At 43.8% G+C, this 17,511-nt stretch overlaps 2 protein-coding genes across 5 annotated transcripts in view; one reads left to right on the top strand and one right to left on the bottom strand.

Annotated features, from left to right (window-relative positions):
• Positions 1-2,754: 2,754 nt before the first annotated feature.
• Positions 2,755-12,204, top strand: Tsr2 (TSR2 20S rRNA accumulation). Of its 3 annotated transcripts, none has more exons than NM_175146.4 (5): positions 2,755-2,869; positions 3,043-3,133; positions 7,531-7,622; positions 8,517-8,693; positions 8,884-12,204. In NM_175146.4, exons 1-5 carry the CDS (start codon positions 2,786-2,788, stop codon positions 9,016-9,018), a joined length of 579 nt encoding a protein of 192 aa, NP_780355.2. In that variant the 5' UTR covers positions 2,755-2,785; the 3' UTR covers positions 9,019-12,204. The 3 variants fall into 3 exon arrangements, 2 of the variants coding, with proteins under 2 accessions (NP_780355.2, NP_001158050.1); NM_001164578.1 differs by having other exon boundaries at positions 8,517-8,702; NR_028392.1 differs by lacking the exon at positions 3,043-3,133.
• Positions 9,612-17,511, bottom strand: part of Fgd1 (FYVE, RhoGEF and PH domain containing 1) — a 43,546-nt gene continuing 35,646 nt past the window's right edge. Inside the window, exons 13-18 of one of the 2 annotated variants that reach the window (NM_008001.4) lie at positions 13,637-13,667; positions 13,083-13,184; positions 12,653-12,778; positions 12,317-12,478; positions 11,187-11,330; positions 9,612-10,695 (exon numbers count right to left, since the gene is read on the bottom strand). In NM_008001.4, coding sequence (NP_032027.2) covers positions 10,390-10,695; positions 11,187-11,330; positions 12,317-12,478; positions 12,653-12,778; positions 13,083-13,184; positions 13,637-13,667 — 871 coding nt within the window. In that variant the 3' untranslated portion in view covers positions 9,612-10,389. The remainder of the gene's footprint in view (positions 10,696-11,186; positions 11,331-12,316; positions 12,479-12,652; positions 12,779-13,082; positions 13,185-13,636; positions 13,668-17,511) is intronic. The other variant, XM_006528699.4, reaches the window with a different exon arrangement.

Raw genomic sequence — 17,511 nt, 5'->3', positions numbered from 1 at the left:
TGTCCTTTCTTTCTCTCCATCTAGAAGACAAACAGGCAAACAAAACAGAATTAGAAAATAAAAACAGCTGGGCAGTGGTGACACACGCCTTTAATTCCAGCACTCAGTAGGCAGAGGCAGGAGGATTTCTGAGTTCAGGCCAGCCTGGTCTACAGAGTGAGTTTCAGGACAGCCAGGGCTACACAGAGAAACTCTGTCTCGAAAAAAAAAAAAAAAAAAAAAAAAAACAAAGAAAAAGCTTGGGAAATACATAGACACACAGACACACAAAACAAAACCCACAAACCACAAAATCAGAAACTGTAGTATACAAGCAAAAGGCCAGTAGACAAAAAAAAAAAAAAAAAGCTCAAACAAAGCAACACCAGATGAAGTCTACAAAAATACCATTGAGTCCAGTTTTTGTTGGCTATCTACTGCTGCGTGTAGAGCCTGCCTGTAAGAGTGGTTTGTATCCCCAGTGAGAAAACTAGTTTTTCCCCTTTTCAATCAGTTAACTGGAGGTACCTTCCGGATTAAGGATGGGGGCTTGCATCTACCTCCCTTCTAAGCACGGGAGCCACATCTGGTTTACGCTGCTGCAGGCCCTGTGCATGCTGCCACAGTCTCTGTGAGTTCCTGTGTGCATCAGTCCTCTTGCATTTAGAAGGCCTTATTTCCTTCATGTCGTCCATCTTTTCTGGCCCTTACAATCTTTTCCACCTTCTCCTCTGTGGGATTCTGAAGAGGGCTTTCATGAATACATTCCATTTAAGACCAGAGCTTCTCACTCTCAATACATTGTGGGTCTCTATGTTGGTTCCCGGCTTCTGCAAGAGGAAGCTTCTCTGATGGTGGCTGAAAGAGGCACTGATCTACCGGTATAGGAGACTGTCATTAGGTGTCATTTTATTGCTGTGTGTTCCTTTAGCAGAACAAATGCTTCCTTTGCTAACTGTTCCTTTTTCTAAATGCTTACAGAGCTTAATGTGTTCTCTAAACGCTTGTAGTTAAATCTCATTAACTTTGCTTATCATATATCATAATGATCCTAACAATCAGATAACACTGGATGATCATATCACAATGCTGGCTTATCCTGAACCTCTTTCCTGCAGTGTAATCAAAGGCCTGGCTTTACCTGAAGGAGGACAGAACTCCTCAGACTGCTGAGGGCAGTGGTGGGCTGTATCTCCCCCATGGGCTCTTTCTAAATATTTACAGCTCAAACATTTTTGTTGCAAGCTAAAAATGTGTCCCCTAAGTACTTCAGCTACAACACTCAAGGTTCATTTCATAGTGTTTTCCAATTTCCCTTTGTTTTTGTCCTTTGACCTATTTCCATAAAATAGAGTCCATAAGGTTACACAAATTTATGGATTTCACATGTTTCTTTCTCTTACTAATTTCTAATTTTGCTTTGCAGTCTTTCTTTTTTTTTTTTTTTTCTTTTGTGGTCTTGGGATGAAACTCCAGGACCCCAGTATGCTGGCAAGGTAGATAGAAACATTATCAGCCCTTAGTCCTTAAAACATACTAAACGCTGTTGTGTGGAATACTACATGGTGTGTCTTGGAGAATGTTCTTGTGAACTTCAGAAAAATCTATATTCTGTGCTAAGTGTGGTGGTGTGTGATTAGTCCTAGAATTTAGGAGAGTGTGGTAAGAGTCCAATACCAGACATGGCTACACAGTGGAAACTGAAGTTCCTAGAGAAAAGAACAGGTACATCTGTATGGACCGTTCTATAGGACCAAATGACGGAGCTTTGTGGTTGGGGTGAGTAAAAATGTTACAGAGGAGAGACAAATGACCTTGAGCTACTTTTAATCCCATTGAAAACAATTCCTTGTCTTCCCTTGAATCTGAACGAGAAATCTCGTGGTTATCACAACTTTTCAAATACATACTTAACAGCGAGCATCTATGAATCCAAAAGCTAAGAATGTCATCAGACAGTATCTGAAACCTAAGCAGAAATTTCCTCATCCCACTACCTGTAGTCTCTATCAATAGATTTAGTAAATGCTTTGACTTAGGACTTTCTTTGTTCTGTAACTACTAAAATGTCATTTGACCACTTCCACAAAAGAAAATATCTTTCTGGACAACCTGAATCCTGGACATGGTCACTCATATTTGACTCAAGAATGAATTGTTGGAGCTGGAGAGATGGATCAGCGGTTAAGAGCACTGACTGCTCTTCCTAGAGGTCCTGAGCTGAGTTCAAGTCCCAGAAACCACATGGTGGCTCAAAACCATCTGCAATTGGATCCGATGCCCTCTTCTGAGGTGTCTCTGAAGACAGTGACAGTGTACTCACATATATAAAATAATTATTTTTAAAAAATTAAAATTACATTTATTTATTGTGTGTGGGAGTGCCTGCGCCTGTGAATGCCGTGTAACACATGTGGAGGTGAGAGGAAATTGCAGAAATCGGTTCTCTAGTTCCATCCTGTAGGGCTCAGGGACTGAACTCAGTTCTTCAGGCTTGGAGGCAATTGCCTTTATCTGCTGAGCCTCGCAAATGTAGGTTTTCTCGCCCTCGCTATTCTTTTCTCCTTTCCTCTTTATTTCAGCTATGCTTCCTAAGTACTCTGCTCCAGGTTCTCCTTTAATTATTAGGATTTACTGTGGTAAGTGGTAGCATCTACCACTGATGGCGTTTCCCACTGTTCTGGTCTTGCTGCCAGCCAGATTGGCAGAAAACTAAACCACGTTCTGAGAATCGGCTTTTGGCTCCTTTTGCCTGGTGAGGTCGCCCTAGCGATTGGGCTGCCTGGGAGCCACGTGATCTAAACGGATGATGGCGGGCGCCGCTGAAGATGTGCGTGTGCTCTTCGGAGCTGCAGTCCGAGCTGCGCTGGAGGCTTGGCCTGCTTTACAGGTAAGTGAGGTCCTGGCGGGGGGTCACGATTAAGGCTGTGACAAAATAGAAGTTGACCAGGCGAGGCGCCAGAGCCATGGCTGGGCGGTGTAAGCGGCAGACTCCCAGGCCCCGGCAGGCCACGCCGTTCTGGTTTCCATGCTGTCATGGTTGGCTTGGGCCTGTGTTCACAGATCGCTGTGGAGAATGGCTTCGGGGGCGTGCACAGCCAGGAGAAGGCCGAGTGGCTAGGGGGTGCAGTGGAGGATTACTTCATCGCCAATGGTGAGTGAATGTGAGGTGTTGCTGTCTGTCGCAGTGTGGCGTGGCAGAGCCTCGACGTAGAGAGCCCGCGTTTGATGAATGAATCGTGACTTTGAGATCAGAATTGTGTCTTTAGAGTGCCTTAGAGGCAATGACACTCAAATGCTATTATGCTGGAGAACGCATTTTGCCTTCCAGAGAGTCATTTTCCTACTTTCTAAAATGGTTATGGAAAGATCCGACGAAAAGAACTATTCGAGTCATATCTTGTAACTTAAAATTGCTGGATGAGGGGTGGGGGACAGCTCCGTGGACAAAGGCCAACAAGCATAACAGTCCGAATTTCATAGCTGGGACAACATGGAAGGAGAGAACTGGTACACGCTTAAGGTGTCCTCTGATTCTCCCTACACAAGTAAATATAATTTTAAAATTGTTGGGTGAGGAGTGTAGCCCAGTGGTAGAGCACTTTCCTAGTCTGCTCGTGTCCCTGGGCTCCAACCCTGGTGCCACCAAAACTAAAAGCAGTACCTCTGATAAATAAAAGGCAGCCAGGCCCTGTGGTGCAGGCATGTACTCTCATATTCCTGATGCAAAAGGACCTCAAGTTCAGATTCACCACAACCTTGTCTCATAATAAAAATAATATAAAGACTTGGAGATATAGCTCAATGGAAGTGCTTGCTTACTACACACATGTGAGGCTCTACACTACTCATACTACCACAAATGAATAAATGAATGAAAGAAGCAAATATTATAGTGTTATTAAATTCATATCCAAGGTCTAGCATATGGGCCATGTTTGTGATTCTAGCACCAGGGAGACGGAGACAGGGGAATTGCTCTAAGTTTCAAGCTCCATATCCCCAAGTTGTCCTTATGATAAAAGAAGGGGCTGGAGAAATGTTCAGCTGTTAAAAGTGCGTCCTGCTCTTCCTAACCTGAGTTGGGTTCTCAGCTCACAACCACCTGTAACTCCAGCGCCAGAGGATCCAAAATGTTCCTCATCTGTACACATGTGCATGCACATACATGTAATTAACAAATAAGTAACACAGGGCTGAAAGGATGGCTCAGCAGTTAAGAGCATTTGTTCTTGCATTGGACCTCGGTTCCGTTCCCAGCACCTACATGGTATCTCATAGTTATCTATGACTCCAGTTCCAGGGGTTCTGATATCATCTTTCTGTCCTTATCTGGGCACCAGGTACACACAGTGCACACACAGGCAATCAAAACAACATGCACATGAAATAAATACAACAAAAATCCTCTTCCAAAATATTTTAGTATGTCATAAGAATTAAGCATTTTTCACTTTTAGTATTAAATTTCACAATCTGGAGTTTATTTATTTATTTAGGTTTTTCAAGACAGAGTTTCTCTGTGTAGCCCTGGCTGCCCTGGAACTCACTCTGTAGACCAGGCTGGCCTTGAACTCAGAAATCCACCTGCCTCTGCCTCCAGAGTGCTGGGATTAAAGGCGTGCGCCACCACGCCCGGCACAATCTGGAATTTTAAAAGTCTTAGTACGTCTCATTTGTGACCAGCCACATTCTAAGTGCTTGTGCTCGATAAGCACATGCTGCTGCTTCTACACAAAAGTTCTACACTTCCATTTTGTCTTGGTGGGGTATAAAAGAACAAGAGGACTTAGAGTATTGCATGCTGTTTTTTTTTAACTCTTCATTAACATCCTAGGTTTTTTTAAAGATTATTTTATTTATATGAGTACACTGTAGCTGTCTTCAGACACACCAGAAGAGGACATCAGATCCCTTTACAGATGGTTGTGAGCCGCCATGGGGTTGCTGGGATTTGAACTCAGGACCTTTGGAAGAGCAGTTGGTGCTCTTAACCACTGAGCCATCTCTCCAGCCCCCAATATCCTAGTTTTGAGGATGGTATTAGGCAGATTCACAGCTCAACATTTACAATCTAGTGAGTGATTTCAGGTAAGTAAATGAATAGTTAAAATACTGGGTGGTGTGTGTTATGCTAAAGAGGAGCTCAGAATTCTTCAGTTAACTGAGCCTGAGGAGAAGCCTTTTTGATTTGATTTTTGTTTTTTGGGTTTTTTTTTTTTTTTTTTTTTTTTGAGACAGGGTTTCGCTATGTAGCACTGACTATTCTAGAACTCTTCTGTTGACCAGGCTGGCCTCAGACTCCGAGATCTACCTGTCTCTTGTCTCCCAAGTGCTGGGATTAAAGGTGTGCGCGCCACCACTGGTCAGTAAGAGGCCTTCTTAAGAGTAGCGATTAGAGTGAGGCCTAAGGAATGAAAAGGGGGAAACTAGGTAGAGATGATAAAGCATGTACTCAAAGGAGTTAAGTGCATTATATTAAGGGGATGGAAGAGTGGTAGAGAATGGTGTGTGTGTGTGTGTGTGTGTGTGTGTGTGTGTGTGTACAGAGACACTGACTAAAGGGTAAGAGATAAAAGGCCTTCTGTGACTTTGCTTATAGAGATAGAAAGCCAGTGTCTGTAAAATTCAAGCTATAAAAGACTTGTCTCGTTAGATATTCAATGAAGAAAATGTTTCTCCAGTCAAATTATAGAAGCTTTTTTCTTCCAGCTGCTATTTTATTCCTAGTAGTAGTAGTAGTAATTGGAGACAGTATCTCCTTCTATAGCTCAGGCTGCCATGGAATTTATGTTCCTCATGCCTCATTTTCCTGAGTGCAGGGTTATATAGGTGTGTGCCATCAGTCCTGACTCTGTTTTCCATTAGCTTTTTATGGAGATCTTCCCGTAAAACTCAGCAAAATTGAGCTGGGAATGTAACACAATTGGTAGAGTATTTATCTAACATAAGAGGTCCAGGGTTCAATCCCTAGAGCCACATTAACCAGGCATAGTGATTCATGCCTGTAATCTTAGCACTGGGAGGTGAAGGAAGGAGGATAATCAATTACCAGGAGGAATTCCAGGCTAACCCTGTATTATATAGTGAGTTTGATGCTAGCCTGGGCTACATACCTGTTATAAAAACAAAACCCTGAAACTCAGCAAAATATTTCCTAAAGGCAAGCTTCACAATAGGTGATAAAATTCATGAGCAGGTTCTAAGGTAAGTAAGTAGTGTTTGCTAGCTAGAAAATTCAGAAAGTAGTTAGTATAGAAAATAATGTCTAGGGGGCTGGTGAGATGGCTCAGTGGGTAAGAGCACCCGACTGCTTTTCTGAAGGTCCGAAGTTCAAATCCCAGCAACCACATGGTGGCTCACAACCACCCGTAATGAGATCTGATGGCCTCTTCTGGTGCATCTGAAGACAGCTACAGTGTACTTACATATAATAAATAAATCTTAAAAAGAAAAAAGAAAATAATGTCTAACGTAGGACAATGGCAATGGTCAGAGAAAAAGAGAGTATCAATAGAGGGGGTTTGGAAAAGAGATTTATGATGAGTGGCAGGGTAGATAGAAGCCTTTCATTGGATAGAGGAACCTTGGAGGATGAGATGCTGGTTTGGAAGGCAGGATAATAAACCTGGCTTTGGATATAGGGACCTGTTTAACATTTGGACACATAATTAGCCTGAGTGGAAGACAAAATTTTTTTTTAAGATTTATTTATTTATTATATGTAAGTACATTGTAGCTGTCTTCAGACACTCCAGAAGAGGGAGTCAGATCTCGTTACAGATGATTGTGAGCCACCATGTGGTTGCTGGGATTTGAACTCTGGACCTTCAGAAGAGCAGTCGGGTGCTCTAACCCACTGAGCCATCTCACCAGCCCCGGAAGACAAATTTTAAGGCTGTAAGATTTGAATGGTAGGTAAAAGTAGAAGTGTGGAAGAGCTATGTCTGGGAGAAGGCATATAGGGAAAAGAAAGCTAGTCTTTCATTTAGGAAAGATAGACCATTGGCCCAGAAGATAACTGAGCTCCAAAGTCTGAAGGCAGTATTGAGGTTATGATTTCAGTCTTGAAAGTAGTGCATGCAGCGGAGGCTGTAGCTCAGTAGTTGTTTGCCCAGCATGTGCTTCACCCTGGGGTTGATCCCCAGCACCAAAAATCAATGAAGTCCCGTGTCCATTTCTTCTTACCCATTGCCCTTGAATCTCTGGACTCCTGTATTAGTGGAGCCACAGTTGTGAAGGGTCTCCACATTTCAGTACTTCAGCTGTGAAGTGATGCATATTAATATTAGGGATTTTATCTCCCTTGTGACAAGCACTGTGTAAATGAGTCCTCTCAACAAACCCTCCTGAAGGCTCTGAGAGGAGCAGCTTGCTCAAGGTCGCTCTAGCTGAGGTTGGTTAGAATAGACAAGTAAAAGAGGGTGTTTCAGTGAACAAGGGGTCACTGGACCTTTACCTGCTAACCAGATATAGCAGGCAAGTATTGAAGAATGGTGAGGGCTGATGAAGTTGGCCTTTGGTTAAAGGGTTCTGTCCTTTCCTATTTAGCTGACTTGGAGCTGGAAGAGATAGAAGATTTTCTTGGGGAGCTGATGACCACTGAGTTTGATACAGTTGTGGAAGATGGGAGTCTGCCCCAGGTGAGCTTATGGAGACAGCTGCCAGCCCCCTGCCTGCTCTTTCTCCCTACTGTGTTAGGGACAAGGTTCTTGTGATCATTCTTTTCTTGAGGCGCAGACATTCCCTATTGCATTTTCAAACATTCCTTTATTTCTCTATTTAGATCATTCTCAACCAGTATTTTCCCCACACCCCACAAGCTGGGTTGGAGCAAATTCCATCCCTATTCTGATTAACACTGCTTACCCTGGTGAGATCATCTTTCATTTTGCATCTTCAGTCCCTTTCTCTTTTTTGGGGGACAGTGTTTTACTCTCTAACATGGGTTGCCTGAAATGTACTGTGTAGCCCAGCCTACCTCAAATTCATAGCAGTCAGTGTGCCTCAGCTTCCTAAGTACTGGGATTATAGCTTGTGTACCACTTAGTCAATTCTAGTACCTTCCTTCTCTTCTAGGAGGCCCTCATTCAAGGCTTCACGCCCTCACCCCAGCCCTTGAATTGTGGTTGCTTCGATGAACTTTGTTGTTGCTTTATTTATTTTTGAGACACAGTCTTACTATATATCCTTGGCTGTCCTAGAATTTGCCATGTAGACCAGGCTAGCCTTGATCTCAGAGATCTACTTGCTTCTGCCTACTGAGTGCTGGGATTAAAGATGTGTCAGCACTTCCAGCTGTTGTTTTATTGACAGTGTGTTACTATGAGGCCAGGCTGACCTCAAACACAAAATTCTCTTGCCTCTGAGGTCTCTCATTTATATGCATCCACCACTGTGCCCATCTGCTTGGATGAACTTCTTAGGGAGAAAAAGAGCCCTGAAAATTCCAAACCCCCTTCTCTGCTGTAAACAGGCTGGTTTTACGGTAGATTGTCTGAAAAAAAATCTAAGGCGGTTGGCTATTTCCTTGGTAGGTGAGCCAACAGCTACAGACCATGTTCCACCACTTCCAGAAGGGTGATGGGGCTGCTCTTCAGGAGATGACCTCTCAGATCAACCAAAAAAAGTGCAAAGTCACGGCTACCCCACTTATGACAGCCAAAGAAACTGATGTGGCTGAAGATGATGTGGACAGCGTGGAAGAAATGGAGGTGAAAGAGGTGCCTGTACTGAGGGGCGGTATTCCTAAATGTTTTTAATTTTCTAGCTAGATTCACAGGGAAGTGATGGCGGTTGTAGGTGGTAGTGGTATTTTCAAGGATAGCTCACATAGTCATGGAAAACTTAGTAGCAGAGCCTGGGTAATGTACTTAAGAGACTTCTCTTGTATCTTCCTTCCAGGTGACAGCTACTAATGATGGGGCCACAACTGACGAGGTCTGCCCACAGCCTCAACCCTCTGATCCAGACACCCAGACTATTAAGGAAGAGGATATAGTTGAAGACGGTTGGACCATTGTCCGGAGAAAGAAATGAGCAGGGCAGTACATGTTTTGGGCCCTCGTTTGTTAAATGTTATGAGACTTATAGGAGCTGTTTGGGGGCTATACACCTCTGTTCTGGAAACCATAACCCTTCTTTGTTCCCCTGTCCTTCCCTTCAGGAGAAGGAAAGCCCTAGTTGTGGGGTTGATGGGACCTATTCCAGCCCCTTGAATCTTAAGGTACCATATGAGAGCTAAGAGCAGGTTTCCCAGCATAGTACCTCCTAGGTGCAGTGACTATGAAGACGGCTGACAAGTGTGGGTGTGGTTGTAGACCAGACTTGTGGAAAACTGGCAGGTACATTTGTGGAAAGGACCAGAATTCCACAGTGGTAGGCTGGCTGGATTGGTAATCCAGCCAGGATAAGCATACAGTTGGAAGAGAGAAAAGATGTAGACATCTCTACATTCCCCAATGTCCCCACCCTAGCCTCCCTCAGAACAACCCTCATCCTGCCCAGAATTTGCATCCTCCTGGGAATGCTCCCTGTTTGAATACCCTTGAGAGTTTGAAGGACTTGACTAAAAGTGGTGAACTTGAGAAAGTTGGGCTGTTTTAAGTCCAGGGATGAGGCTTAAGACCTTAATAACATATAACATTTTCTTGTTTAATCCATGATTTAACCTTGGAATCAGCTTTCTGCAAGCTGAGCTTCAAAATTTGGCAAGAGAGTAGTTTCTGTACCCTCCCATCTCCCTTAGTAGCCTGGGACTTTGGACAAACGGACGGACCATAGCAGTGCTCTGAAAGTTACTGTATGCCTGAAATAAACTGTATTTTTCTTTAAAAAACAGTATCCATTGTCCTCCCCCCCCCTCCCCCATTCCCGTCCTGCCCAGTGGCCCTGCCATGGATCTGGACGATAAAATACTGGATTGCTTTGGGGCTAGGTAGAAGCTATAAGCCATGGGAAAGGCAAGAAGGGTCTAGTCACCACCCCATGTAAGGTCATACATGTGAAGACACTGGCTGAGGAGGAAAGGGTGGGTTGGGGTCCCAGGGTCAGTAGCAGAGCTGGCACTTGAATCCAGGTCTCCTGCCTCTGGTACTTTTGTGGGGAGCTGGGTGGAAGTGGGGTACTGGGAGGAAACTAATTCAAGTGAGTCTAGCAATTAGCTCCCGCCCTCCCTGGGGACAGGGATTTAAAAAATTAACATCAATGTAGGAATAGTTTTTTTTTTTTTTTTAAAAAGCCCACCTTTTGTGAAAAGATGAATTAAAAAACCCATGACCCAGCATTCGGGATTGAAAGTGCCCTTGATGGGAATTCAAGTATTGACTGCATTGGGAGTGGGCTGGAGCCCCCAATTGAACATGGGCAGCTGGAGTGTGGGGCAGAAACTCCCAGTTCCCCCCAAACCCTCTAGGTCTTGTCTCGGGTCTGGGAGGCTTCAGGAGGTTCAGCAGTGGCTCCTGAGGCTGCCACTGGTGTCTCCTCCATCTCCTTGTCCTCAGACAGTGTGGGCCCTGGGCAGAATGTGTCCCCACGGCCCGCCCTGCCGAGAACAGCCATCCAGCGCCGCTGGAGTTCTTCTGTCTCTGGGCTGAAGTACCAGCTTAGGTGGCTTTGTGTGATCTTGAAGACATGCCTCCTGTCTGGCCGCTCTCCTGCCTCAGGAGGCCCCACCTCAAAGCCAATGAGGGGCAGGCTGCGCTGGGCTTTCACATCCTGGAGAGAAGGAACAGAGAACTAGTGTCATCTAGGGGCTAGGCAGTATCCTCTGCCCAGTCAAACTGCTCTGTTCTGCTGTTTCCCTCTGCTGAAGAACACTGATTTCACTGTAATGAACAGGAAGATATCTGAACTGGGACTAGAAGGCAGGCTGGTTTACATGGCTATCTCCTCCCATGCCCAAATCAACTATTATAGATTCAGTCCTTTGGCTAGTTCCTCTATCTGCCTATTCTGTTCTACTTAAGTGTCAGACCTAGAGGTGCCTGTCTATTCTACTGTTTTCTCCAGAAAGCCAGACTTCCCACCTCACCCTCATTGTCCCCATACCTTGGCCTCCAAACTCTTCTACCTACCTATTCTGTCACATAAGGATAGGGGTTTTAATTTTCCCCTTTGCTAGGCTCACCCTGCCCCCAAAGGACAAGGAGAGGAGCAGCCCAGCTTTGTCAGATGGCTGGAAAAACCTGAAGGAGTGGGATGCACACCTGAGGGGCTCCATAGATGTACAGCACCAAGGGTTCATTCTCAGGAACCACAAACCATGCCTTGTGCCATCCTTTCCCACCCTTCTCCATGTAGTGCAGGAAGCTGCAGATGACGCTGTTCTCAGCAGCGACCGAGGCCTGTTTCTGTGATCAGAGACACAGGACAGGGAACATCAATGTTGATGGAAGGCTTTGCTCTTGGCTTTAACAGCCCCATAGTGTATGGACTATGTCTCAGACAACGGTAGCCAAGCTGTGCAAATCATAGCTGAAATGATTTAGCCTTCATCATGGAGATAAAACAAAGCAAGGCTTGGCTGCTGCTGACTCTTAACAACAAGTATAAGGGGTGTGCAGATCTCAGTGGGGACAGTGAAATGCTGGCCACTCTTAAGGCTAAGGGACTTTCACAGCTAACCCTTTTCATCTTTCATAATATACTCATTGCCTGCTCTGAGAAAGTCCTTCTAACATTATGATTAATGGGATGAGTAGGTGGCTAACACCATCTGTCTCGATCCTAACAATAGATGAAAATGCAGGACTTGTGAGAAGAGCACAGAGGGTGTTTATGAGATTGAAATTAGCATAAGCAAGGCATTTAAAATAGTTCTGGTACAGAGTAAGCTCCCTTACATTTGGGATACCTTGGTTTTGTTGAAAAAACAATCACCCCAAATATGTGTATATTCATGGTCCTAAAAAGATAGGATCAGTATTAACAGTGGCAACTTCTGGGTAAAGGAATATGTCTTATGTTTCCTTATCCTATTTCATAATTTTAAAAATGCACTTGGTTCATTAAAAAGAAAAACCTATAGGCTAGCTTAGGCTATGCAGTGAGACTTTGTCTCAGATAAAATGATCCCTAGAAGTGTTTTTCTGGTTGTATAACTTAGTCAAATATCCTCTCTGGGTTTTAGTTTCTTCCTATGTAAACTAAGGGTAAGAGTTGAGCAGTTACTGTAAGAGTTAAGTGTGTAAAGTTCTGTAATAAAAAGTATCCTTTTAACCCGTACACTCATTTTCCTTGTTTCAAGTCTGGATTACCTGATTAATGAGTGCTTACCCTGGGTCAGTAACTATGGCATACTTTGAGGCTTGTGGTTAGGAACCCAGCCAGTTCTTACCTCTAGGATGGACCTCCTGCGCTGGGGTGTATGCTGGCTACAGGCTGGACTGCTCCCAGGTGCTCCATGCAAGGCCACATAGCAATCAGTGCACACACGGTTGGAACGATTGTTGTCATAGATGAGTCGGGCTCGGAACTCAGAGCATTTCCCACAAACCACCTGGGGCAGCAAGTGGGCACGAACAGCTTAATTGCCTTTGGCTTCTCTTCAGTGTATCAACTACCACAGCCAACTTGCAGCCTCCTCCTTCTTGGAGGGTACCCCATCAGAAGTGGGCCTTTAGGCTGTCAGCCTGTCCCCACCTTAGCTCTGCCCCTGCCTCCCAACACTCACATGCCCACAGGCCTTGCAGTGGTGCCTGCGTTTGGTGATGGAATTGAAGGGCTCCTGGCAGCGCATGCACATGGTGACTTCCTTTTCCCGGATAGGCGTAGGTGCCCTCTTCCCAAGATCCACGTTCTAGGGGGAGGGTTAGGGCCCAGGTTAGAGATAGCTCCTCAGTCCAGTCCAGCCAGCCCACCTTGCCTCTGCTTTGCCACTTAAATCATCATGGGGTTGGGGAGAGCATACTATTATTGGAGGTAAGTCACTTCACTTTCTGGGGTGCAATCTGTAGCCCTACTAGCAGAAGCTGGCTTCTGGGGGCTTGTCTGCACTGCCTCTCAGGTCCCTATTCTTGGAAAAGGAAAAGATCATCTCAAGAAAAAGGTGGGAACATGGAGCTTCAAGGAGATCCCAGTACTGAGGAAAGTAGGACTCTTACTGGAGAGTTAGGGGGAGTATCTTCATCATCCCTGTTTGTTGAGTTCAACAGTTTGAAAGTCTCCAGGGTCTGTTCATGCTTCAGGAGGGTGGAATTGATGGCCTGGCGAAGAGGTGTGAGAAATGAGAGGTCAGATCACTCCACGACAACCTATCTCTGCCCTCACCACACCTTCCTATGCCTTAGCCTGGAGTTCTAGACCCAGGTCTGTCCCTGCTACACATGACTGGGAAAATCCCTCCCTAAATCCAGGTCTATGACTGGTGTAACTATCAAATGTGGGAAAGGGGAGTGGTGGATGGAAAATCTCAGAAGGCCCTCCTGCTGCTGGCTGCGTGCAAGCTTTTACAAAGCTTGGTTCAGAGGAACTGACTTCCTAAAAGAATGTTTCTATCTAATCTCAGGACTTCAGCTTGCTTATCTGTAAGAGGGTGATAATAGCATCTGTACAAAGCTGATGTCCCGAGCCTGTTCTGCTTATTTTATCTATTATCAGCCCCTAAGAAACCTGTTAAGACCCTTCCAGACCCCTACCACAAAGCCTTGGGTGTTACCTGGACCCAGTCTTTCTTCTCCTCCTCAGTCCTTGCAGGGGAGAAAAGAAAGGTGTTGAGTTAGGCAGGCCAATAAAACACAATCTGAATGGTATTTTAAGAGTTACAGGGCCTAGGCGTCACTACACTTTTTCACTTTATGTAGCCTTGAACAAGTCACATAACCTGAGCTTATTCAATGTCTTCCAGATCAAGGAGCTCATGATGCACTATAGGAGACTGACAGGGACAGTATGAGAGAATCAGTGCTGGCTCTAGAGGGAATGAAGACTGAGGAGTCCAGAGAAGGGGGCCTGCCTCAGCCTATGTTTGAGTGGGACTTTTAAGAAAGGTTTCCAGAGGGAGGTGCTAGGCCTAAGAAGGATAAAGGTGAAGTGTGTCTAAGAGTATGGAACATACATGAAACTATATCCAACTGCTAACCTGTCAACTTTGCAAAAGGAGGCAGTATTTTTTTTTATTTCATGAAGATGGGCTTACCTGTGTTCTAAGCAACACTGATGATTATGTAATGTGCCCAGCATGTTGTCTGCTATAACTCCTGCTCTAACTTCCTTTTGTTCTTCTTTGCTTCTTCTAGAGAACCCTTCTAGAACCCTTTTAGTAAAACATTTATTATATACAAGTACACTGTAGCTATTTTCAGAGAGCATCAGATCTCATTGCAAATGGTTGTGAGCTACCATGTGGTTGCTGGGATTTGAACTCAGGACCTTTGGATGAGCAGTCAGTGCTCTTAACCTCTGAGCCATCTCTCCAGCCCCTCTAGAAACCTTGTGTTCTCCAAGCCCTCTGCCCTGGTGCAAACTTGTCAACCACCCCTAGAAATAGGACCCCTAACTTTGCTATCTCCCATCTAGACTCTCATTTTCCTTCTACATCTACATTCTAAGATTCAAATGTATTTTTCTAATATGAATTCTGACTGCATCATTAGGACCACTATGTGAAAAGTAAGAATGTGAAACAAGTTATGATGTTGAGCCACTATTTAGGGATGTGGGGATGCAAGTTAGTGACTGAATGCTTACCTAGCATACAAAGTCCTTCTCCAGTACTTGCAGCAACATGCACATGCACTAATTAATGCATGTTCATTGTAATCAAATGTTTGTCAAACCTCACCTGTGGTATACCTAAGACCTATGCATTTCACTATGCCGACTGTGCCAAGAGAAGGGTTTGGCAGTGACTGAAACAAGTACTAAACTCTAGGTAATGATTTTCTACTAATGCCAGACTCTAAGGGAGGGTTATGTATGGTAAGGCTTTACTTATTTTGCAATGTATTTAGAAGTCACTGAAAAGCCTCAGTGGTAAAGGACATGTAACCTTGCAGAGTTCACTTCCTAATACCCACACTGTGTACCTCAAACCTCCAATTCCAATGCGATCCAATGCCTCTGATTTCTGCAGGAAACTGCACTTGCAGTGTGCAAACCCATACACAGATACACACTCATATACATAAAGTCATTGGATATTCAGTTTTCTTGGCACCATCTGCTAAAGAAGCTGTCTGTTCTACAATGTATGATTTTAACATCTTTGTCAAAAATCAAGTGGCTAAGTAAAGCATGGTGACATATCTGTAAACCTGGCAGTTAGGAAGTAGAGACAGGATCAGGAGTTCAAGGCTGTCCAGGGCTACATAAGACTCCATCTCAAAACCCTCAAAACTAAACAAATTAGTTGGCTATGGCTGTGTGTGTATGTGTGTGTGTGTGTTTATGTGTGTGTTTATTTCTAGGCCCTATATATCCCATCAATCTACATGTCTGTTTCTGTGCCAGCACCATGTTACTTAATTATTATGGCTCTGTAATATATGCTGAAATCAAGCATGAAGATAATTCAAATATTGACCCAGCTCCTAGGTGTGTGTGTGTGTGTGTGTGTGTGTGTGTGTGTGTGTATGAAAGATTAGTCAGCATACCACAGAAATTACATGCCCATCTATCTTTAATGCAACACTAGTCACAATAGCCATTATGTAATCAGCCCTGGGTTCTCAACTGGCAATTAGATAAAATGTGTCTGAGTATGAATGTGAATGTATGTGTGAATTATGGAGTTTTTCACGAACCCATAAAGAATAAAATGTCATTTGCCAGAAAATGGATGCAACTACAGATGATTATATTAAGTGAAATAAGCCAGATGAAGAAAAACATGTATTATGTGTTTGATATCATTTCTGGAGTCTAGATTACACACACACACACACACACACACACACACACACACACACACACACATATATATATATACAAAATCATTTTTATATATGTCACCAAAGTAGAAGCAAGACTGTTAGGGGGAAGAAGCAAAGGGAGTTATAGATAGAAAGTATGGTCAAAGTACAGGATATACATACTTGTATGAAAAATGTCTTGCCAGGTGTGGTGGCACACACCTTTAATCCCAGGACTCAAGAGTCAGAGGCAGGGGGATCACTGAGTTCAAGGCCAGCATAGTCTCTACAAAGTGAGTTCCAGGCCAGCCAGAGCTACACAGAGAAATCCTGTCTTGAAAAACAAAAACAAATGAACAACCTATCATTATGAACAATGGACATATACCAATAAAAAGGGTAAAGCCACTGGATTGGTGGGTGGCTAAAAGCATAGACATGTGATAAGCTAAACACAGCAGCACGTTAACCCTTGTATATTCTAGATGGTGGTTCATTAGTGCTCACTGTAATTCTTTCTAGTTTTCTGTACTTTGGAAAAGGTTCATAAAAAATGTGGCAGCAGGTACTAGGAAATGGCACAGTGATTAAAACACTTGCTATGTAAGCATGAAGACCTGAGCTCAGACCCTAAGACCCACACGGAAGCTAGAAATTGTGGCAAATATCTATAAGCCCAGCAACGAGATGAGGTTTGTTCTGAATATAGTCATAAAAAATTATTTATATTTTTCAACTTTTCATTTCTTGGCTGTGAACAAGTGTTACTCTGGACTTTTAAGAATTATGGTGGAATTTGTGGCCATTCAAAAGGTATATAAGGATGAAATTCATATTTGTTAGTCCCACTTACTCATGAGAGTAAGTCAGGAGGACCATTTGAACTCAGGAGTTCCAAGGATGGCTTGGGGGAAAATGTCACAAACCAAACCAAAAAATGTCAATAGGTGTCTTGTGTGTGGAAAAAGAGAAGTTCTGGAGATGGGACCCAAGTCTTCTGGATGGTAGGCGAGTTCTCTGCTTCTATCTGTAGTATTGGCTCTTAATCACTGGCTCAAAGTCCTGGTGTATATCCAATCACCTGAGGAGCTTGGTTGGCAATACTTGCAGGCCAATTAAATCGGAATCTTTGGGGATGAAGCCCAGGCATCGGGATTTTTTTAAAGTTCTCAGCTGATTCCATAAATTGCCAAGATAAGAACCAGCTAAGCTATATTTAAGATTATGGATGCTTATACTGTTTGGGTTTGGTTTTGTTTTGTTTCTTGTATATTTAAAATTAACCTTGTTCAGACAAGGTCTCATGTTCTATCTCAGGCTTGCCTTGAATTTTCTGGCAATCTCCCTGCCTGGGCCTCTCAAATGGTGGGATTACAGGCAGAAACCCAACACACCAGAAATTTTTCATTAAAAGATTTTTAAGAGGCTAGAGCTCACTCAGCAGTTAAGAACACTTGCTATTCTTCTAGAAGATCCTGATTCAATTCTTTGCACCCACTTCACAACCATATCCAACTCTAGTTCCAGAGTACCTGATACCATCTTCTGGAATCCTTGTATGTACATATTGCCAGACATGCATGCAAGCAAGACACCCATAAACATTCAAAATTTTTTAATAAATAACCAATTAATTTAAAAAATAACTAGTGGAGTCAGGTGTGGTAGTACGTGCCTTTAA

Source organism: Mus musculus, chromosome X (assembly GCF_000001635.26).
Source record: "Mus musculus strain C57BL/6J chromosome X, GRCm38.p6 C57BL/6J".
NCBI classification, from domain to species: Eukaryota; Metazoa; Chordata; class Mammalia; order Rodentia; family Muridae; genus Mus; species Mus musculus.
This window is presented reverse-complemented; position numbering and strand designations above follow the sequence as displayed.

Coding starts and splice junctions, on each gene's coding strand:
- Tsr2 (NM_001164578.1), top strand. CDS start 2,786: ATGATGGCGGGCGCCGCTGAAGATGTGCGTGTGCTCTTCGGAGCTGCA. Junction 2,870..3,042: donor AGGCTTGGCCTGCTTTACAG/GTAAGTGAGGTC, acceptor CTGTGTTCACAG/ATCGCTGTGGAGAATGGCTT. Junction 3,134..7,530: donor GGATTACTTCATCGCCAATG/GTGAGTGAATGT, acceptor TTTCCTATTTAG/CTGACTTGGAGCTGGAAGAG.